Here is a 25111-nt window from a genome sequence, read left to right as displayed (position 1 = left end):
GGGTGTATAGACCCCTACTGATTCTTGTTAGGAGAAGTGCTTGATTTATAAATGACTGTAGTCAAGTAAAATAAGAATATAATATTACTAAATGGAAGATTATTTTTATCTTTTATTCCCGTGAAGCTTATGTTGTTCACCGCATTATAGTTTCTGCAGTGACCCAGTACACACAGCATGAACCCATCCCCTCCTGAGGCTCCAAAGCACTGTAACCTTCTTATATGAAGAAATACGTCAGAAGATCAAAATAAGTGTGAAGGAATTAACTGCATCAAAGTCTATTTTTTCGGAGTCAGAGCCTTTTCCTATAGGTTCTCCTTTTATTTGCGGTAAAGAATTAAAACTCTGGATATTTAGAGCACACACACACATTATATTAACTCTGGTGTATACTGATGAACTAACATAATAAAATGTCTACGCATTATTCAAAACTTATAGAAATACTTGCATTTTCCCATACAATAATAATGATGCAGTATTTCTTTTTAGAGCTCTGAACGTCTTCATTCAACTCGTATACTTCCAGGAAATTTATAAATTTGCCAACTGGCTGGTACTGCTCCCTTTGCCCATTGGACATGTCCCTACACATGTCCCTACATGCAGAGAGCATCTTGATGGACTGAAAAGAACTACATGACCACCAACAGGGAATACTAATTAATACTAGATGACGTCAAAAAAATTTTTAAATTTATTTACAAATCTTAAAATCAATATTTACTAGAGATGAGCGAACCGGGTTCGGGTTCGAGTGGATCCGAACCCGAACGTTCGGTATTTGATTAGCAGGGGCTGCTGAACTTGGATAAAGCTCTAAGGTTGTCTGGAAAACATGGATACAGCCAATGACCATATCCATGATTTCCACATAGCCTTAGGGCTTTATCCAACTTCAGCAGCCACCGCTAATCAAATGCCGAACGATCGGGTTCGGATCGACTCGAGCATGCTCGAGGTTCACTCATCTCTAATATTTACAAATCTGTAGAACTTTCTGATATCAATTGATTTGAAAAAAGCTTTTCTCTCTCCAGAGTACTCCTTTAAGAAAAAGCTCTATCCACAAGGTGAAGGAGTGACTACCTTAATAAAAATATAGATAAATATGTTCATCAACTAGAAATATAAACCAATGTAAAGTAAGGATGTAATTCAAGACCCAAGTGAGTGAAACTATTGTAAAGTTACCACAGAGATCAATAATCTCTTTCGTACAATTCTCCCTCTTACAGTATAGCAAAGGCAGAGTAAAGCCATCTACGATCACAAGTCATATCAAGTACTGTCCTTCTTCCAAAGTTTTGTCATCCTCACTTTATAAAACACTCAAGCACAGAAAACTCTGTGGCTTCAACAACCAGTGATGTTCGCGACGTCGGCGGCGCTCTGTAAATGATGATTTATAAAGTATTTCGGAGATTTGACAGCACTGATATTTCATCCAATAACAAACACTAATAAAACGCAGAATCAAAGGCTTAAGTGTTGGATTTATGGATTTCCCTTTGACTTCCACATGACATAAATAGACTCCACTGTGGGTCTGCGTCCGCTATGCTTTGTTTCACCAGACTCTTTTAGCTGCCTGGGTTTGTTTAACTAGCTTGGAATGTACGGAGCTTGACAATGACGCATGTAATAGTGACTATAAAAACATTTGTAGAAGTATTAATATCTTTGTAATTGCCACATTATAAAATGTACTATAGAGCACTGTTTTCATATTTTCCTTCTGTCTTAGTTATAAAAATCATAAATATTATGAATATGCAAGGAAAAATTAGGTGTCACTGTTTTTTTTTTAAAACAAATTATTGACATGTCATGAAGACTTGTCAAAAGTTTTCATCGGTCCTGGTTTAGTATTCAGACCCATACTGATCATGAGAATGAGCGGGGAGAAGACCACACTGCAGCGCAGTCAGCTCCCCGCGCTGTCAGTCAAAGATTTGGGCTCCATAGACTTACATTATGAGTCTGACTTACCCCAGGACACAGAGTCAGAAGAGAACCGCACAGACTTCTCCCATCTCATTCTGACAATCTGTACGAGTCGGAACACTCAGAATCAGACCAGTCAAAACTTTTGACATGTCTCTATGACATGGGTGGCTACCTCCTTTTGGTTTGTATGCCACCCAACTCCTGTGGGCAGGGGCGTAACTAGAAATGGCAGGGCCCCATAGCAAACTTTCACATTGGGTCCCCCCCATCATCATCATCATTCCAACCCCCGCCCCCCCCCCCATTATCATCATCATTCCAACCCCCGCCCCACCATCATCATGATTCCCCCCCATCATCATCATCATTCCCCCCCTGCCACCCCATCATCATCATCATTCCCCCCTGCCCCCATCATCATCATCATTCCAACCCCCGCCCCCCCCATCATCATCATTCCCCCCCGCCCCCCCCCCATCATCTTCATTCCAACCCCCGCCCCCCATTATGATCATCATCATTCCAACCCCCACCCCCCCATCATCATCATCATTCCCCCCCCGCCCCATCATCATCATTCCAACCCCCACCCCCCATCATCATCATTCCCCCACCCCCCCCATCATCATCATTCCCCCACCCCCCCATCATCATCATCATCATTTCCCCCCCCGCCCCATCATCATCGTCATTCCAACCCCCACCCCCCCCATCATCATCATTCCACCACCACCACCCCCCCCCCGCCCCAGCCCCCAGTGACAGGCAGCTATTCAGCAGCTGCAGCAGCAGAGATACCTCTGGGGCGCACAAGCCACTTCTCTCCGTCAGTCCGCCTCCTCCTCAATAATGGCGCCCGTGACTCCGCCCCCCTCCCCCACGGTACGGCACAGCAGAGAGGACCTGCGTGCGTGCGTGCACTTACGTGGGGGAGGAGACGGCTCAGCAGTGACTTCGGAGGCGGCCCGCCCAGGAACTAAGCAACGTGAGAGGCGGCCGCGGGGACAGATGCCAGGGCGGGCCCCGTACGTACGGGTAGGTGCAGGCCCGTTCAAATACAGTCCAGACAGTTTCTCCCCAGGTGGCCTAACCGGGGAGAAACTGAACTCACACACACTCAGGACACAAGGACTAGCTGGCCGGGCCGGGCCCCTTGATGCGGCGGGCCCCGTAGCAACCGCTACCGTTGCTACGGCGGTAGTTCCGCCACTGCCTGTGGGTGTTTTACACAAAGATTAGTTGGATCCTGTATGCCCAGTTGTGTAGATCTGTATAATCCGAGAGAGTCCATTGCTAGTATAGAGACAAACTCTCTAGGGTTCAGCTTACAGCGACACTGTACCCACTGTACAGCCCCACCAAACTATTTAAACCTTTGTGTAGCTGCAGTGAAGTCCTTTCTGGTGGTCTTTTCAAAAACGCTGGTGCTGCTTTGGTGAGGCCAAAAATACAACAACTTTTATTGGGGTCTAGCTGTGTCTAAGAGGCAGGGCCTCTGCATTCCTGTTCCACCCCAGGCCGACGGAACAGTGTAAGCTGTCACTGCGCGTTCTCCTGTTCTCCCCCAGGGCGCATCTGCAGTGACTTTGACAGTCCCACGTTTCCTCTGTGGTGTGTCCTCCCCGTGCCGCCCCATAGCAGTGACGCACCTGGCCCTGCACCGCCTCTCCTCTGACTATTGCCACCCTTCCACCTCCTATAGTGACGCTCTCTGGCTGGATCTACATCCTTTCTCCTTTACACATACACCCTTGCGACACGATCCAGCGCAGGCGCAGTGATGCACTAGGCTGGATCGGGTCACAACGGCATATGTGTAAAGGAGAGGGGATGCAGATCCAGCCAGAGGGCCTCACTATGGTATGCGGGGGGCAGCAACAGGCGGTGAGAGAGGCGGGGCAGTCACTGCTGTGGGGCGGGGGTGGCGCGAAGAGGACACACCAAAGAAGCAGCATGGGACTGGAAACGTTACTGCAGATGTGCCCTGGGGGAGAACAGTGGCGCATGCGCAGTGACAGCTTACACAGTGCCGGGGGCGGAACAGGAATGCAGGGCAAGCGGAGAGCAAAACCACATAGGCGGTGCTGGCCTAGGGCGCGAGTGCTTTAGGCCCCGCCTCTTAGACACAGCTAGACTCCAATAAAAGTTGGACATCACTGTGGTCAAGGAGTGGCTGATCCACCATCTGTTGCAAAACTACAGTACACCTTCCTTTATGCCTTCACTATTTGCTAATGATGAGTGTTTTAATTTTGCAACAGCTGGACAGCCACAGGCTGGGTAACACTGCTGTAAAGTGTGGCTCTCAGGCCAATCCAAAACTAGAACTTGCCTTCTTGCCTTGAGCTGTCTGGGAATTATGGGAGTTGAAGTTTTGCAGGTGCCACATAAACTGAGGTGATCAGTGGGGGTCCCAAAAGTGGGATCACCACAATCATCTTTTGTTTCAGTTTTTTTGTATTTAAAAAAAAAAAAAGACCTGGACAACATAAGGACCTCGCATGAAAGAAGAAAGTAGCTTGTTTTAAATATATTTTAATATATATTAAAAGAAATGCTGCAGCACTCATGCTTGTGAGTGCAAACAAAGACATTAGGCTACGATCGTTTCACGCCGAATCTGGTGATTCCTCTAGGCCACTTGTAAGCAAGAATAAAAGAAGATTTATGCAATATTGGATGAGTGCCGCGGCATTTCTTTTAATTTCATTTGAATATATGCTTTTTCTTATTGGACGCCAAGCAGAGCACCATCGGAGACAGCCCAGGTGAGCGGACTGAACCCTCCCAATTATCAGATGAACAAGCCCGCATGTGCAGTGTGCCAGTAAAGGGGAAGGTTCTGAGGTAATACTGTTTGCTGACTTGTTTTTTTTAAAGGTGCATGTCATGACATTGATTTCAGATGCGTTTGTGTGGCGTCAACTTAGCCACATGTATCACAGACCTGCTGAAATTTTTCCTTTAAAATGTTGGGGCTTTGGAAACAATAGTAGTTATCCCATAAATGTATGCCTCAAGTTCCCATGTTAGAAAGTTTTAATGATTGCTGCCCTGGCACAAACTTATATCATAATTTGATGGAGCACCAAATATGAAGAAATTAAAAAATTAAAGAGGTTATCAAGTATTAGAAAAACATTGTGTCAAGAAAAAGTACAACGGTTGTCACGGCACACTACTCCAGACCCCGTACTTCCTTAATCAATCCTTGACTCAGCCTATACTTGTTTCCCTGTGGGTCTCTGCAGAGGGATGTCCCTAGACTACCCAGGCTGTCTAAAGCCTGCCACAGTAGTGTAATCTCTGGGACCCCACCCTTATCTGCCCGGGACTCCTGCCTAAGCTAGAAGTATGCCCACCCACTGCTCAAGACTATAGGATGTACCCCACTCAGGTATCCTGCAGCTGAGCCAATATACTGTTACATAGTTACATAGTTAATACGGTTGAAAAAAGACACATGTCCATCAAGTTCAACCAAGGAGGGGATGGATACAGGGAAGAGGGAGGGATGATAAGTTCTATACATATGTATTTATATTGTTTTGCTCTAAGAACTTGTCTAGGCCGGTTTTGAAGCCCTCTACTGTTTTTGCTGTGACCAGATCCTGTGGTAGACTGTTCCACAGATTCACAGTTCTCATGGTAGAGAGGGCTTGTCGCCTCCGGAGATTGAACCTTTTTTTCTCCAGGCGGAGGCAGTGCCCCCTTGTCCTCACAGTAGACTGTAATACTAAATATTACCAGGTTTCATCAACAGGACAACACAGCAGCTATTAAACAAATAGATTTAATATGACAGAGCAACAGTGCATAGAAGTTACAAAAGGACAATACAAAAAAAGGTAAATAAAAGGGGATACATAAAAAGACTAACTCACGTCCCTAAAAGATGTGATGTAGGTGTTCCTGCCAGTGGAGCTTGGCTTTCAGTTGTTGGTATAGTCCATAATCCAGGGAGCTGTGAAATGATGGTATGGGCTCCACACACAGACTCTCCCCTCCCAATACTCACTGGGTTTTTAATACTTGTGCTGGGCAGACCACCCCCTGTATTACCTTCCCCAATCACCTCAAGTTACTTGGGTTCTCCTACTGCCCTCCAGCCAATCCCTTTGGTGACCGGAGTCGGTAGGTAATAAACCCTAACTGAGTTCTTGAGGACAAAGGCAATATAGAGACTATCAATCCCATAATACTCCACTAGTTTGGCTCATCCTTAAGACAGGATGTGAGCCTAGCAGGGGGTCATTAACCAGCCAGCACACTGAAGTTTCTCACGTAACCCTTTAGCAACAGAGAAACAATACAGAAGAAAACAGAAAGATACATAGCATACCTCATTGCTGTCACACATGGCTACTTTCTTTCAGAGATAGCACCACTCTTGTCTCCAGTTTGGGTGCAAGTTTTTCAACTCAGTTTCATATAAGTGAATGGAGCTTAATTGCAAAACACATCTGAACTGGAAACAAAAGTCATGGGGGGAGATTTATCAAAGGGTGTAAAATTTAGACTGGTGCAAACTGCCCACAGCAACTAATCACAGCTCCTCTTTCCTTTGACCAGAGCTGGAAGCTGAGCTGTGATTGGTTGCTTTGGGCAGTTTGCACCAGTCTAAATTTTACACCCTTTGATAAATCTCCCCCATGGTGTCTCTGGAAGAAAGCGGCCATGTTTTTCTATAAAAGGATAAGCCCTTTAACTACAATATAGGTCAAACAGTTATGTAAAATAGCAGCTGAATAAGAAAATATTAATACGTAGGTTATTTTCTATTAAAATATATTTCTTGCTGAGTACTTATCGTGCAAAAACATTTTCTCCATAGCTCTTTACTCAAATGTTGCTTCTATGGTGTCTACAATGTTCTGTATGAGCTCTATTTTTTCTGCAGACTACCTTTTTACAGCTTTCAGCTTTACAGCTTTCCTTTCTTTCTTTCTTTTTTCAGCCTGAGTTTTTTCTTCATGGCCCCCCACCACCCACCACTACCTGAGCTGGTCTGTAACCCTACCCCCTGCTGCTATCTCAAACACTGAGAGAGCAAAAAGTCTGGGACTCAATTCTCTTCCTTAGAGTAGCAGCTAAATAGTGGGAAATTTCTAATAAAGACTTCTAAAAAAATCAGCACAAAGATGTCTATAGTCTTAAAATAAATTAATAAAATTAATGGAAATTTATTGTAAACCGGCAACCGGTGATCTGTAAAAGAAACAGCAATTGCAAAAAAGTGTTACATATTCGAAAATTGATTTAATAACCAGAGCAGAACTTAGATTCATTTTATCTTAACGTGGAAAACATAACATTCTGTTAATTGGTTTGCTGACAATAGAACCATTCAAGGTTTTACAGGACTCTCATTTTGCTATAACACAACTAACCCATTTTGTATGGCCCCTAGGGTTTCTGGCATTTAAATGGTTCAAAAATTCAAGGAACAAAAATCAATATAAAAGTAATGCATTTTAAATATTAATTGAAGTCGATAGCTATCGCAGGTGAAAGAGCGGATGGAGTAATTTCTTATAGGTATAAAACCTACTTAGGATGGATTTGTCACAATGATTGGTATTTTAAACAAACAGAAAAGAATACAATTTAAGTGACCCAAAAGTTTCAGAAAATGTAAGAAATATGAGCAGAACTTTACAATTTCCCTTCAAGGGACCCTGTCAGAAGACAGACAACTTAAATGACATCTACATGGTGCTCATAAAGGGTTAAAGTACCCCTTTAAAGCGAATGTACCATCATTCCCAGTTTCTGTGTACAGCGCCGTACAGAGCCCTCCTCTCTATGACGCGGCTCCATTAGAATCAATGAAGCCGCATCATAGAGGGCTGGGCCGGTACCCGTGAATAAAACAGTGCCATACACGGGAAACGGGCCATGGTTCAAAAAAAGGACTGCCGAACTGTTCTATACATGAGTAATACTTAAAGCAAATGTACCTGATGGTACATTCGCTTTAAACTTTGGCTTAGAATAGGCAATGGATGATAGACGGCATTCATTAGGGCATCTGTCAGATCCGGCATCTCAAGCCATAAGTTTTGGATATGTTGGGTCTAGAGAAATTAAGAAAGGATGACTCTGTATGCTTTTTGTTGCTAATATGGTGTGCTATTTCTCGATCCGCCATCACTGCTTTTTTTAGTGGCATTTGGGAGCCCGCCACTTATTGCTCCAGGTGCTCCATTTCTTAAACATGTAGGAAATGTATTCTCTAACTGGCACACCGGACTTTTCTTCACATTACGGCTATGTTCACACAACTTTTTTCATGGCCGTATATGTGGACGCCTGTCATTTTGAGGCAAAAATACGTCCATATTTTGAGAGTTACAGCTGCAAATAATGCATTACTTACATCCATTTTTATCAAAATATGGCTATATTTTCGCCTCAAAAAACATTGTGTGAACAGTGCCTTATTATGCAAATTTTAAGGGAAACAATCAGTACGACTGTGCTGATATGGCTCCCAGAATCATAGTAAAGAGGTACTGTGCAACTCACGCCACTAACAGGCTTCTCTGCCTGTCAATCATCACCGCACTGCAAGCTGACAGGCAGAGAGCAGTGAGTAATTGCCCCTCTCCCAGCTTTGCGCAGCAGAATAAAAGTACTTTTTCTTCTTACTAGTATACCATCACAGTAGACTATATATGTGTACATATAGATATTCTAGGTATAAGGGTATGTTGGTATAGATATATATGGTGTTTATGGATTAGTTTCTATATGTACACGTAATATTGGTCAGCTGCTGGACATGGCTTTGATAGTAAGTATAGATTCAGGATACGGTGGGGGTCTGGATATATGTTATACTGTGTATACATATGCAGTATTGGTCAAATGGAGCTTGAAATCCAGGGGGCAGGAAAGGAGGAAGCTGTATGTAGTTGTGTTCCCTATGTAATGTATTGTATTTGTAGATAATGTAGAGTGTCCTTGTCATCTTTATGTTATTAGTAAAGTACTTTTATATATATCTGCGAGGGTTTTATGTTACTCCTGTAGTGTGTGAAGGACCGGTGAGCTGTATACTATATATAATGCAGAGTAAGCGGCCTGTACAGGAAACAAAGGTACCAGGCTAGGAACGGACCAAAGGGACCAAATACCTACAGACCCTTTATCAGTCCCTTTATCAACCGTCACCATCCGCCATGTAGGGTACACAGTCTGTAAATAGATTAACCAGGCACCGTCTTGATCTGCTGTGCATGGGGCACCTGGTAAATGCTTGAGTCTCCCATTGGCATTGTAGTTATGTACTAGAGACATTTGAGAAACATGTAAAACAGCACGAGAATAGAATATTCTGCATAACAATTTCATGAAGGATGAAACTATGCAGTAAGGCAATAACAAAATATTGGAGCTCAGGGATATCAGTATTACTGGAATTATATGGCAGCGGTTGACACTATAAACACCAGAAACTATAAATGTGTAAATTGTTATAATTGTACAGAAAAGGATTTTCGGAAGTTTACCTATGTACTAATCCTAACCATTCAGATGTGTGATGTAATAATATACTGTTCCGCATCTCTGAGAGGGATTATCACAGGCATGGGCAGCACAGAGGGGGCAGCCTATTCCATGGCAGATATAACATCTTGTGTCCTCTTCAGTACACGCAGCTACTTTTCTCAGATTGTTCACTGTAATTTTATGCTAATTTATAGTGCAGAAGCTGTTTGTAGAAAATGTGAGAAAGCCGAGCAGAGAGCAGGGAAGTTAAGTCGTCTTCAAAACAAAATCTGACACACAGAAATTGCAAGTTACAGGTCAAGATGTGTGGAGGCTTTATGGTGTTTAATAAGGAAAACATAAGTGCCCCATGACAAACATTTCCAGTCCTCTCTGTTTCTTTCTTCACTAAGCAGTATAAAAGATACGTCCGATCACAGCTGCCTCTACTCGTATATTAAGCACTTAAGTTTACTTAACTACTTCACACTGATGAAGGGTCACTTAATATGGTGGCTTTGGTGGTCTTAGCTACATTTGCTTTAAGTGTTACGTATGAATAAAACAACGCCAGCTCAGGAAAGCAGGAGCCGAGGTCCTATTTTGAACCGCGGCCTGGTTCCTGTACACGGCCCCGGTCTATTACCAAGCACTGGTCCGGCTCGATTAGAATCAATGGAGCGGTGTCATAGAGGAGTGGGGGTTTCCTCTCACAGGGGGCAGACAGGCCCGCCTTCGAGGCTTCAACCCGAACCAGTGCTTGGTAATAGACCAGGGCCGTGTACAGGAACAAGGCCGCAGTTCAACAAATGGATCATGGCGCCGTTTTATTCATATGTAACACTTAAAGCGACTCTGTACACACAATCTGTCATCCGCCCCCCCATTAAACCACTTGTACCTTCGGATAGCAGCTTTTAATCCAAGATCTGTCCTGGGATCCGTTTGGCAGGTGATGCAGTTATTGTCCTAAAAAACAGTTTTTAAACTTGCAGCCCTGTGTCAAAATGCTGTGGCCTAGAGTATCTGTGCCCTAGGCTTGCACCACCCCTCCGTCCCTCCTCCCCACCCTCTTCATCATTAGGAATGCCCCAGACAGGATTTTTCCTATTCCTCTGCAGTGAACACTGCAGAGGTGCTTTAACGATCCAGCCCATGTGCCGTGCTCACACAGGTGATGAATAGAAAAATACCTGCCATTGGCATTCCTAATGATGAGGAGGGTGGGGAGGAGGGACAGAGAGGTTGTGCCAGCTTAATGCACACACACACTAGGCCACGGCCGTTTGACACGGGGCTGCAAGTTTAAAAGTTGTTTTTTAGGCTAATAACTGCATCACCTGCCGAACGGACCCCAGGACAGATCTTGGATTAAAAGCAGCTATCTGAAGGTACAAGTGGTTTGGGGTGGGCAGATTGTGGGTACAGTCACTTTAAAGCAAATGTGCCTGATGGTACATTTGCTAATTTGATCATATCTCCTTTAAAATGTCTGTTTACCAATAACTAGGATGCTCCTTGTCTCTAATTAGTTTTTGTTGGGAAACTTTGCATCTTTTTCAGTTGCCGGACTGCACCGATCCTTTGGCTGCACCAATGCATAATAAAATTGGTAAAGCCAGATTTAGTAAATCTGAGCCATTCTATTTGCTATCTAGTTAGGTTTCAGACTGAAAAATCATATGATGTCTATCATCTCTGACTATATATATATATATATATTTAATATCAGAGTCAGGTGTCAGGGTGAGTAATCTGTCTGAAACTTACATTAATATGGTGTTTGACATTTGAGTATGTCCTATTACGTACGCCGTACTGTTGACATTTTTACAATCTCTTCATCGTGCCATTTAATACAAGCTGTTATATTGGAACAAATACTTTCATTGCCCGTCAACTTTAAGGGCACCGCAGGAAAATGTGCCAGAGCTACAAAACCAATATCAAATATAGGAAAAAGCTCTTGAGTTATTTTAGTGGATGAAACACAATTAACCGACTTCAATAAATTTAGAAGACAAAGATTTTACTTTTCTAATGCTTAACAATACTTCTTTTAATGATCACACATGCAGACCAACGCTTATCTCACTGACAAGGAAAATGTGAAGGGAAGGTGGAACTTTACACATTTCGATCCTGACAACTTCATTGTGTCTCCCATTCCATTGTTTAAAAAAAAACAAAAAAAAAATAAAAAGCTCCTATACTGTAAGTCTAGTTGTTAAAGAGAACCTGTCCAATATTGTTCTGCTGCTAGAGCTGGCTTGTTATGACACATGTGGAGATGTGGGATGTCAATCAAACCAGAAAGCACATGGTAACGGTAAAGAATCCCCACCTTTATGACTCTTTACCAGCAGTTTTCATGCTGTGCTTAATCCCTTTAAATGACTGCTGAGAACTTTTACTCAGCTTATCACCATAGAAAGAACACATTTATGAATCTGACGGACACAGTATATTAGTAGACAAAATGTGAATATCAGGTCAGAGGCGTATAATTTTACCAGCATATTGCTGTTTCAGATAGCTTTGGAGAGCTACCAGCAATAAGAAGCCTGTAATAAAGAAGTAATATTACAGTGATAGCTTTAGAAAAGAGAGCAGTGCTTTCACTCAAAATTTTGGAGAACGATAAAAGTCACAAATATATTAGGTTACATAACAGGTTTTATTATTAAAGGGAATGTGTCACCTACATTTTCTTTTACTGATAAGAATCAGATACTAAAACTTGTTCTTTTATTCTAATCTGTTTCTATTTTCAGACTTTAATTTTTACTTATTTCACTATGTGTACATTGTTATGGGGGCTGTTTTTAACAGCATTTAGTGACATGCTTTACAGCCAGACTATTGACATAGACAACAATAGACAGACTCTGTCCCCTTGAGATGAAAGTAAAACATCATTGACCTTCCTCTGTGACCTTTGAAAAAGGTTATTCTACAGGGAGCTGCTATTGTCTTCTATTAATTATTAATGCTATCTACTGGTGTCACATGTTGCTGCAATGCAGTACAGATCACTTTACAGCAGCCTCCTCTTATCCCTTCAGACACAACAGGAAGCCTCAGCTTAGTTTTAGCCCCAGTGGTGAGAATGAAAATTGGAAGATTTCTGGATTTTTTTTATAATATAGATTAAAAAATGAAAACAGAAACCGTGTCACAAATTTAAAAAAAAACCATATGTTTAACATAATAAAAATCTATTTAGGCTATGTTAACACAACGTAACTTTTCTATTAATCACAGACATTGTTGCTGATTTGCACTGCAGTCAGACTGTATCCCGGCCGGAGTGTATACACTCCTGCTGGGATCCCTAGCGGATGCAGGAAAAACTATCATGTCAGTTTTGTGTGGCCGCTATTCATTGCATAGCGGGCGCACAACCCTGACAGCTCACACAATGGAGAGTGCGGCTCCGGCCACACTCTCCACTGTGTGCTATGGTAAATAGGGCACAATCAAAGTTCATCGGGTCGGTACTGCAGTAGCGGCCGGGATGAACTTCACTGACACCGGCTGTTCTGTGACACGCCCGGGTAACAGAACTGCCGGTGACTCACGTAGTGTGAACCCGGCCTTAAACAATAAGTAATTTTCTGATGACACATTACCTTTAACCCTTTGAGGACCAGGCCCAAAATGACCCAGTGGACCGCGCAAATTTTGATCTTAGTGTTTCCGTTTTTCCCTCCTCCCCTTCTAAGAGCTCTAGCACTCTCAGTTTTCTATCTACAAGCCATGTAAGTGCTTGTTTTTTACAGGAATAGTTGTACTTTGTAATGGCGTCATTCATTTTACCATAACATGTATGATGGAATTCCAAATATATTATTTATGAAGATATAAATTGGTGAAATCGCAAAAAAGAATGCAATATGGTAACGTTTGGGGGGTTCCTGTGTCTACGTAATGTACTATATGGTAAAAGCGACATGATACCATTACTCTATAGGTCAGTCCGAACACAACCATATGCAGGTTTACGCAGATTCTCTAATGTTATATATTTTTTTTAAATGAAATCCTTTTTTTTGGCAATTAATTATAAATAAAATGGGACTATTGTGACGCTTATAACGGTTTTATTTTTTCACCTACGGGGCTGTATGGGGTGTCATTTTTTCCGCCATGATCTCTAGTTTTTATTAATACCATATTTGTGAAGATCGGACGTTTTGATCACTTTTTATTAATTTTTTTATATATATAATGTAACATAAAATCGGTAATCCGCGCACTTTTTTCCCTCTTTTCGTGTACGCCGTTTACCGTTCGCAATGACGCTTGTTATACTTTAATAGATCGGACAATTACGCACGCTACGGTATATTATATGTTTATCTATTTATTTATTTTTATATGTTTTATTTATATAATGGGAAAGGGGGGTGATTTCAACTTTTATTGGGGGAGGGGTTTTGGGGTAGTGTGTTAGTGTTTTTAACTTTTTTTTTTTTCACACATTTGAAGTCCCTTTGGGGGACTTGTACATACATTAGTTTGATTTCTACACTGATGAATGCTATGCCATAGGCATAGCATTGATCAGTGTTATCGGCGATCTGCTCATTGAGCCTGCCTGTGCAGGCTCAGTGACCAGATCGCCGATCGGACCGCACGGAGGCAGGTGAGAGAGCTCCGGCGGCCCGTTTTACCGATCGGGACCCCCGCAGTCACACTGCGGGGGTCCCGATCGGTAGGTGACAGGGGACTCCCCCTGTCACTTACACTTAAACGCCGCGGTCGCGCCGCGATCGCGGCGTTTAAGGAGTTAATGACACGCGGCAGCGCGATCGCTGCAGCGTGTCATTGCCGGTGAGGTCCCGGCTGCTGATTGCAGCCGGCCCCCACCTGCTATGAAGCGCGCTCCGCTCCGGAGCGCGCTTCATAGCGGGAGAAACACCCAGGGCGTACAGTTACGCCCTAGGTCGTCTGGGGACAGACTTCCATGGCGTAACTATACGCCCTGGGTCGTCTAAGGGTTAAAAAGAAAAAATGGCCTTACCTCGTGCTTCAAGTCTATGGTAAAATCAGAACTAGGTGGATCCTTAAGGAGAATCTCGGCGAGCCTAAAAGAGAAAAAAATCCAAAATGAAACATTATTAACAAATCCTACAAATGGCATACAAACAAACTCCACAAAATTATAGTTTGGGAAATGTCACAGAAACTAAAGTAATCTATATTGGCTTTATTAGATGGGGTCCATACACTCTTTGTTCTGGTTACAATAGCAACATAATTGCCAACAGCATTAAAACAAAATTACAGTTAATCAAATAAAATTATATAATTGCAAAGTACAAAAGTAAAATAGAAAAGTATTGCATTCGCAGAAGTGGAAAATAAACATTCTAAATAACAGAATGTACAAAAAGTCTTTGTATAACTTATGGAACATTATAACATCATGCGGTAATTGAGCATATTAGGTTTAATTTAATAAATATATCCTAATTTCATATACATACACACACACATATATATATATATATATATATACACACACACACAGTATATATCTACATCTAGTGGTCCCTCAACTTACAATGGCCTCAGGATACAATATTTTTTAACATACAATGTTCCCTTTTGGACCATCATAACTTGAGAACATACAACATACATTGCTACAGACAGATACTCACCACATGTGAATAGCTAAATGATCGTCCAATGAAAATGACTGTTTTACTGGTAAAACCCTAGTATTAGTGAAGTGCATGCACTGTCTAGTAGCACCTCCCGACACTACATTGTGATACTGCTTTGCATCTGGGCCAGGATGAGCTGCTCCTTTGGGCACCAGGTGAGGGCGGCCCCATTTTATTTTTCTGGGAGCCTGTGTGATCAACATACAATGATTGTCCTGGAACACATTAATATTGTAATTTGAGAGACCACTATAAAAATATATATATATATATATATATATATATATATATATATATATATAGTATATCGCAAACATTCTCCATACCACCACTTGTTTGAGAAGAACCCCCATGCTCAACATCTCTTTTTATTATAAACAATTTCTACTGTTTCATATATGGTTGTGTTCTTCTTTAAAATATGAAATATAACTTGTACCTGTACTGATAGAGCTATTGATTCCAATGCCAGTCTTTATTTCTCTCACTGGTGCATTTTTTGAGTACTTTGGCTGAATCGGATATGTAAATTAGTCAATTTGATACATCGTCCTGCTTGTCGGCTCGTATGTCGAAATGCAGTTTTCGACAAAGCCATTGGTGGCAGCAGAGGGGCCCTGTTGCCCGCTACTACCACTCACTGGAAAATAAATAAGGCCAAATGACCTTCTTTATTCAAAAAAGTTTAGAATTTATTAGTAAAACCACAAAATATGTCAACTGAGACATTAAGACGATATGCCTGTAAGAAGCCAGATACCAATAAATATATTTAAAAGATTTATGGTGTCCATGGGATTAAACAGCGTTACTGTTCAAGCCTCGGCGTGTAAATCAGTGACCCCTGAATAATAAAAGAAAACATCTCACCAATCATAAGAATTTATATTTTAAAAAATTGGCTGACACAGAGGGAAAAGTTATGGGTGTTGGGTGAAAAAGGTGCTATAAAAACAGCTTGTAATAATACCATATGAATATTAACCCTGATCTCAGAGCTAAAGTGGAAATCAACATAAATTTCAATTCTCACGCCCTTCTGTACTAAGTGCTTAAAACGTCCCTTTCTGCTAAAGTTGAGATAAGCCATCTGGATATTGTGCAGGCAGTGTAAACTGCTGGCCCACAGTGGAACCCTCAATGCCAGATCATCAGAACATTAGCTGGAGAGCACTTGGATGTTCTAGAGATAATTAATCTCTATTAGTCCTTTGGGAGAAATAAATACATAAATAAAATAAAAAAACGAGAAAAACATGAGAATTGAGATAAATCTGAAAGGTTTTAGCTAAATAAAAAAGTATAGTAAAATGGGAAATGTTGATCCAAGGCTCGGAGAAAAACTTATCACTATATGACCTTATGTCTCCTATTTCTACCAGACATCAGGTCATCTACCCAACATATTTTATGAAGCTACGTCATCTTGCTTTCTTATATATTAACTACTACTAGCTCCACTCCATAAAAATAATTAAACCTTTGCAGAAGAGGGTTAACTATGTTTGGTTTATCGTTCTCAGGTTACTCATTGTTCTTTCCACACCTCAAAACTATATTAGTAGGATAATAGGTTCCTTATGAAACTGGCCCTAATATGTGAAAAATTAGACTTTAAGCCTCAATGAGGGACTGATAAGTACAATCTGTGCACAGAGTATATTTGTGAACTTTAAAACAAAAGCATACACTAATAAGGTCTTCAGGGCATCAATGCTATGGGCTGAGCTGTTCCATAAACATAAAAAACACATCAAAGTTTTACATCTTTTAAAGGTTTTTAAGGTTGCAGTAGAAAACTAAATAAACCCAGAGCATAAATACTAACAAGGATTTGCATACTTTGAGAGATAACTTTTGGCCAGGCAGGTATTGAAAGTACATGGATATCTTTTTTGAGGTGGACATTTATATAGTAGTTAGCTGTTTAGAGGGGTCAAAAGTGACAGACGTCTTTAAAGATGTTTTTGTGATCCTGACTGTTGCTGTGTTTCTCCAGAATTATGATCTCCCCCGAAAATAAGGCCTACCCTCATGTTTCAGGGTTTTTGGGGTAGGCTTGAAATATAAGCCCTACTCCAAAAGTAAGCCCAAGTTACAGAATGTGCACCTAGCGCTAGATTAGTGATCCTCTGGTGGTTCCCGGTATCTACACAGTCTTCTGCTTTGTCTGCTGTTGCCATAACCTGGGGATTGCTAGGTGTTGTTAGCAGTGGGCTAGGTGTGGTGGAATCAACTTGTCATGGTGACCATGAATGGTGATGCCCACACCCAGGTATACAAGCACCGGAATTTGTAAAGGTAGAACCAGGTTTGTAGGTGTGACAGGTAGTAAAAAGCACAGAGACCAGCACTCAAACAAGGATAACACTTAACTTGAATACTCTTCTAGCAATAGTGTTTGATATTTTTTAGTGGGAAGTGAGGCAAAAAAATAATCATAGCAATACAATGTCCTTTTTTTAGATGGACAACAGAGAACATTTAGCTTTGGGTGCTTGGAGTGCAGATAGTAGGTTAAGAAGGTATAGTTGAGTTGAGTTACTGAAGAAGGTGTAGCTGTGTTGAGTAGGTTAAGAATGTGTAGCTGAGTTAAGGAGGTTCAGGGACTGTCTTGGGAGCCATGCCTACATAGTGCAGTACTATTATGAGAACAACTTTTAGTGACTTTGTGTAAGTAAAGAAGACTCTCATACTCACTGCCTTCTGCCAGCCCAGTACAGCAAGTGTTAGGTTTGGTAGTATGAGTCCCAGGTGTGAATAACAGGGCGAAGCTTACCTCTCAAGATTACCCGAGCAGGCTAAGCAAGGTTCAGTAGAGTACTTAAGCTTATGGTATTTGCTCCACTGTGGATCAATCCCTTCCTGGTGGATTGTCCTGACCGTATAGGAATCCCTGGCACAGGCAAGGTTGAACCCAGGTGACAGTTACCCCAACATTGGGTTTAGCAGTGCATAGTAGCTCTCTCACAAACTCCAATAAAACTTCTGTCTCTCTCGGACTCCAACTACTGACTAGAAGCCAAGACCCTCCCACCAGGAACTAACTTTCCTAAATAGGGGTGACCAGGACTAACCTACTTGGTGGGGAAAGTGCTAGAGGAGTGGCACCCAAGCTAGTGACTGGCTAACACAGAACAGTAAGGCCCCGTTCTCACTGAGCAAAACTAGCGGAATGCCGCGAAAGCCGTTAGCCTCCCGCTCATAATGGGAGTCTATGGGAGGCGCGCGCTCATGCTCTATCCGCGTTGAAGAATGAACATGTTCATTCTTCAGCGCAGACAGGGCAGGAGCGCGCGCCTCCCATAGACTCCCAGTATGAGCGGGAGGCTAACGGCATTCCGCTAGTTTTGCTCAGTGGGAATGGGGCCTAAAGAATACAAGCTTTAGCCTTTAACCTTTAGCATACCTTCAGCTCTGCATAGTAAATTAGGGTGAGTGGGCCACCAAGTGGTCATGGTGCGGGAAGGCACCCATCATCTCACAGTGCGACAGAGATAAGCCCTAGCTCTCTTTTTCTGAGAAAAAAAAATAAAGGACCCTGTCCTATTTTTGGAGAAACACAGTAGCAAGAACTCACATTGAATGTTGCATCTGCCTTTCCTAAGGCTTCATTTTACATTGTCAATCCACCTTTTACATGTTGGCAGCACATTTTATTTGGGTTTCAAAGAAGTATAAAACGGTTTTGTCTCATTTAGAACACAGTGGTCTTGGGTTCAAATGTGTTAAGTGATGCCCTAGAAAAACTATTAAGATTAAATGTATTGTCTTATGTAGAACAAAACATAGCTGGTCTGTTAAATATTAAACTGAGTATAAGAATTTAGGTGAAAGATTGAGACTTACAAACTGCCAACCCCTACCAGTTGCTCTTACTCCTGATCAGAGTTGAATGAACTTGCGGAACTGTTCGGAATCTGCAATGCCTATGGCTGTATCCATGTTTTCCAGTTCTCCCTAGGGTGGCATCCAACTTTTCCAGCCAAGTATTCGGGTTTGGAGAATGTTCCTGAACCCAAACAGTTTGGCAAGTCAGCCAATGGCTGTAACCAAGTTTTTCAGGCAGTCTTAAGGCTGCATCCAACTTCTTCAGCCACCAGTATTCTAATGCCGGATGATCGGACTCGAGCATGTTCGAGTTGTGGTCATCTCTTCTTATAAACTCTGAAATGTGTTTCTAGCTTGCATCTATTATCAGATGAATATTCTTACTGTCTGGTCAATAAAATCCAGCAAACAGGGGTCAACCAAGTGCATTGCTGTTAAAAACAAAATACTTAGGAAATGCCATTTAAAAAAAAAAAAAAAGGAAAACACATGACTGACTCTTACAAGAATGTTCTGCGCAGACATGTGTTCCAAACATAACTTGAGCATGAGATGTCAATTTGAAACACAAGTTACTATTACTATAAAGGGAAAAACAAATCCATAGAACGTGTAATGTTTGCACATATTTCTTAAAGACCAAAGTACATACAATACAAAAAAGCAAATGATGTTATTATAAAGCAAATTCGCGAGAAAACAAAGATGATCCAATGGACTGCTACTGGTTTGGTGCTGGCAAGACTCAACTGCAGATACTCTAACGGAGAGTATGCCAAGGTTGCGGCCCGCAGAGGTCAGTTGGATGAAAAAGGGATTACAGAGGGGACAGGAGAACAGGTGCAAGAGCAGATACGTGGACTACGGAGCAGGACTGGAAGGTGATCAGGACTGTAGAACAACAAGTACCAGGGAAGAGCAAGAATGTGTACAGATGACTGGATGGTATACATATGGGACTGTAAAACATCACATAGCAAAGGCACAACCAAAAGACAACTTGGAAACAGCACTGGCGAGGATACAAAAAGTCCACAGAACACAAGACCAAACCAGAACAGAGGCTGTACTGTGCTGACACTAAGGCCTAGAGTGGCAGCAGAACAAGGTTTTTATAGCAGTTTAGTTTAGGCAGAATAGTTTATTTGGGGAGAAGGAGGAGGCTGAAGCCTTCTGCTTCCTGGCGCTGACTTTCAGAGATTCTATGTATCAGAAGTAAGCCTTCCGAGAGGGCGGGTGCATATGCCGATCATCGTGTGCAGGCAAAACCACACACTATCCAATAGCAAAATAACCACAAACATCTCATTGCATCTTTCTGTTTGTTCACTTAAGAAATGTACAGTGCTCCAATTAAATTAGGGACTATTAAATGGGCACTTTCATTGAAAAAAAAAAAACTTTAGATATGTCAGAGACACATATTAAAAATTTTGATCGGTTAGGGTCTGAGGGTTCAAACCACAACCAATCAGAACAAGCCGGGAGAAGTACACATGCTGCCCGTTGTCTCCCGATACTGTGTCACATGACTTCGGCTGTCTAGGCGTAATGAGAATTGTAGTTTTACAGCAGATTGAGTGCCAATGGTTCCCCATCCCTGGCCTAGAGCCTTCTGCACTGAATCTGTCCACAAGACACCTGGTTTTGTTCCACACACATTTACTGGTTTAACAAACAATAAAACGCTCAGTTTCCAACGTTCCTGATTACTAAATTATGTTAGAATTCTCTTCAGAACTTTTTTCCTTTGTATAAATGTTATAGTTGTTGTGCGCTGACATTTTGTTACCTTTATTATTGTCAAAATTAAACTAATGTATTACAGGCATTCGCCAAGGGACATAACCAAAGCATGTACTAATGACACATGGCACAGTCAAAGCTTGCAACGATTTATTGCTGTCTGTTGTTTTCCATGCCTAAAAGGTCACATTAGTCCTATGAGCATTCTTTCCTGAATAACATTTCATATATAGCAATGGGCGGTGATTTTCTAATCAGTTGTGTAATTTTTCTAAATTCATTCCTGCCTTTTATGAACGTTCCCAAAAACCACACAATAATGGTCTCTGGTGGCCCAAGAGAAAGTTTGATTGCTTCAGTCTGTCACGGAAGGGGTTGATATTGAGTTCACATGGGAGACTTGCTGGCAAAGTTAGATAACCACGACAAACTGTACAGACTGAAACTAACAGAAGTGACCCTGGAGACTCCTATGATAGGAAGTCCCTTATCTACAGACTGGCATGGAAAAAATAGTCATAACTGTATATCTGTTCTGAAATTTATCAGTAATTGTTGTAAAACCTCCTTGCTTGTATCAACTTACTCTGATGGACTGACGGACACTAAGATGACATTGGCTAGACTCTCCTGGGTTTTTGCTGGGCTGGGAAACACCCCCTTCAGGGGGTCCTTCCTACTGGGGGGCAGACTATCTCCAGGGTAGTCCTACCTACAGGGGAAAAAAATCAACAAACAAAAAAAGTAGAAATAAAAATGACAGTTATCAGTTGACAGCTTTCTCGAGCCAGTCATACACTGGCATAAATAGTTATTCCGATACAAATAAGGGGAATAAGCATCTGGCATGGACAAGTGGCTTATTTTTTTGGTGAAAGTCTTGGTCATGTTGATATCCAACAAATTTAAAGGGTTCTTCTCATTGGAACTTGTTATCCGCTATCGATAGGATAAGAGAAAATAAGCTGATCGCTAGGTGTCCGACCACCTGGACCCCTACCGATTCTGGATAACGGGTACAGAAACGTCCCGCAGTGAACGGAGAACTCAGCGCACATACACAGACACTGCTTTATTGATTCTCTTTGGAGCCGCTTAACATGCGAAACAAGCCCAGATGAAAAATCCCTTTTAATTGGAAGTGATTTTTTTTTTTATTTTAATTTTTGTGTCTGATGCAATATTCATTACAGTAAAGATATATGTTTAAAAACTATTCATAAAAAACATGTCCTGGATATTATATCAATGCTAATCTATCCTATGTTCATACTTCTATACTGTCGGTAGCTGCAGAGGAATAAAGCATTACATAGTGGCCACTCAAATGAATGGCTGACCACGTAAAGCACTGAAAGGCCAGGTAAACTAGACTCCTGTTAAACACTCGGCTAAATACAGACCAAACTACCAGATTTCATGTCAATACATAGCTTATTTTTTAATGTACGGATATGATTGAGGTCTTACCGCAAAGGAAACGGCAGCGCCAATTATCATTTTCAAAGCATTTGCAGAGTAGCAGTAGAAATCGATGATTGCTCGCAGGTCTCTGGAGCTTTAAAAGGGAGCTTTGATCACGGGCAGCCCTCTTTATTAGCTGTGCATACCTTAATAAGAGATATACCAAGAGACTTTCTACACCAGTCATCTCTCAAGTTAACATGCTCTGTGCTGATGAAAGGGAAGATGGAATAAGTACATGGCAAAGACGTAAACGTGAATTCTGCTGGTGCAGAGTTTCATCCAAATTCACAATTATTCTTTTTCTGCCACGACAAAGCAGATCTGTCATTGTTACAGCTAGAGGAGAAAAATTTCTATTGTCTACATAAGCTAGATGGAAAGTGAAGCTTTGTCCTGGACGCATAATTAAGCAATATTCATTCTTTCAGGTAGAAGAAACACACAATTCTGGTATCTGCAGGTAGCCATTTTAAAGACTGACAATTCCTATTCAACCTGTGTTCTGCCCAATTATTGCTGAAAGACTGTCACTACATCAATCACAACAAGGAAAGTATTTTTGGTTGCGGCTGATGAAACCCCTGACCCGCAACCCATCAGACAAGAATGAATGAATGATAAAGCACTTCCAAGTGCAGAAAAACCTTCTTTTCTACAGAATAAAAGAGAAGTCGCGTTGTTAGTTTGTCAATACAAAAATTAAAGTAATCCACTAAACATATTGTGCCTGCAGTGGTGCAAACAAAAAAAGTGGAACATTTGCCGATAGCAAACAAAGTGGTGAATGTTTAGAGCCTTACTGCGCACTGGTTACACATTGAGCTAAATTATAACACAGTTTGCAAAAAGCCATGTAACTCCCTGGTGTGGTGTCTGCAGGCGACAAGTCTATAAAATCTCTCTCTATACGGAGGATTCAGGGCTCTGCGTTAGAAAAACAAAGCTGTGAAGACATATAATAATAAAATAAACTAATCAGCACAGAAAGGTAATGTGTTCGGGCTAGAGGTCTTCCAAATAGGAACTTGATTCCTGACTGCCAAATGTTCCCGTACTTTAAAAAGAAATTAAAATAACTGCATGACTTTGTCACAATAGCCATGACAATGTGATTTTAGCACTCTTCTGTTATTAAGCCCCTGAGAGTTCTCTCTATGATGCACAGTTTTTTCTCTTTCTCCCCACTTCAGGGCATAGGACCAGAGTTGGGCTGTTTGCCGGCAGTACTCATGTCTAGACTTAGGGCCCTATTACACGGGACGATTATCGTGCGAAAAATCGTTATATTATTCGAATTTAAACGATAACACTGGTCAACGGCCAAAAAGGTTCCGACATGAAAACAGTTGATCTTAAAGGACAAGTGCCATGAAAAACTTTTTCCCAGTAATTGAAGCACATTACAAAGTTATATAACTCTGTAATATGCTTCAATCACCTATCTGCCTCCCTTCCCTGTCTTTTCCCCCCTCCACCCCCCACCAGGAAGTGTCCTGACTCACACAGACCTGATTACTGTCGTCACCGTCACCAGGCAGCTCCTTGTGAGGATGAGTCATCAGCAGGAGGGCTGCTCTAGGTCCTGTTACACCAGCCTCCCCCTCCCCTCCTTGTCAGGTGACTCTGCTTGCTCAGCTTATCTTCTCTAGTGACATGACTCCTTCACTGAGTCCATGGCAGCAGGAGAGAGGGTATGAGGTGGGGGGGGGGGGAGCTGCCTATGTGCCAGAGTCAGTCTGAGGGAAGATAAGCAAGTGAGATGTGACAAGTGATGGCTTGCAGTTGTTCAGCTATTGGGAGCTGAGCAAGCCTGTCACGTGACAATGCAGGGGAGGGGGGAGGCTAGGTGATGGTGATGGTGACGACAGTCATTAGGTCTGTGTGAGTCAGGACACTTCCTGGTGGGGGGTGGAGGGGGGAAAAGACAGGGAAGGGAGGCAGATAGGTGATTGAAGCATATTACACAGTTATATAACTTTGTAATGTGCTTCAATTACTGGGAAAAAGTTTTTCATGGCACTTGTCCTTTAACTAATTTTGGGGTGCTGACATCGAAAATGATGTTCAAATTTTGAAATTGGCTCTAATTTCCAAGTAATAGACATACTTTATATATTTCTCACAGCCTGTGATACAATACTAGGAAAAGTTTGCATCATCAGTATTGCATTATCAACTGGTATATTACATCATCTTAGAATGACCAATAAGGAAAAAAGGTATCAGGGTAAGGCTAGGTTCACACTGCGTTTTTGAAATCCGTTTTTTTGGAAAAAACGGATGAAAAAAACGTATGCATTTGTGTGCATCTGTTCTTCCATTGACGTCCATTATAAAAAAAAAAAAAGCGGATCAAAATGGATCCGTTTATTGATGGACACAAAAGTAGTGTCAGCTAAGTTTTTGTGTCCATTAAAAAAAACTGATCCGTTTTTTTTTTTTACAACGGAAGTCAATGGAAAAATGGATCAAAACAGATGCATACAAATGCATCCGTTTTTTGCAAAAAAATGGACAAAAAAACGGATTGAAAAAACGCAGTGTGAACCTAGCCTCAATGGAACCCATCAATGCTTGCAGATTACTGTTGGACAGTTATCAGAGACAATCCCATGTATGAATACAAAAGACGTGTGTAAATGCACCAAGAAGCCATTGAATAAGGACCAACATTCTAGAGTTCAATAAACATAATTAATTTGTAAAAAATCTTAGATATGCCTGTAAATTTTAGTTGATTTCAGATAGAACTAAGTTTCCTATGAATATATTTCAAAAGTTTATGAACAGTAAACTTGCTTCCTTATGATTGCAGAAGTAATAAATCTGTCGGCTATTATACTGTATTCTATACAATTCACAAAACAGTAACATGAGAACTCTTCCATATCATAGAAACTAGAGACAATTAACATTTTTCCTTGTGATATTTGAATTCAGCACAT

The 25111-nt window shown here is 41.5% G+C and overlaps 1 protein-coding gene across 1 annotated transcript in view; it reads right to left on the bottom strand.

The window, feature by feature from the left end:
* The window catches only part of B3GLCT (beta 3-glucosyltransferase), a 267570-nt gene that overhangs the window by 37351 nt on the left and 205108 nt on the right, over positions 1-25111 (bottom strand). The window contains exon 8 of the mRNA XM_069969884.1: positions 14474-14537. Within this exon, the coding sequence (XP_069825985.1) occupies positions 14474-14537 (64 nt within the window). The remainder of the gene's footprint in view (positions 1-14473; positions 14538-25111) is intronic.

This window comes from Dendropsophus ebraccatus, chromosome 5 (genome assembly GCF_027789765.1).
Source record: "Dendropsophus ebraccatus isolate aDenEbr1 chromosome 5, aDenEbr1.pat, whole genome shotgun sequence".
Taxonomy (NCBI): domain Eukaryota; kingdom Metazoa; phylum Chordata; class Amphibia; order Anura; family Hylidae; genus Dendropsophus; species Dendropsophus ebraccatus.
This window is presented reverse-complemented; position numbering and strand designations above follow the sequence as displayed.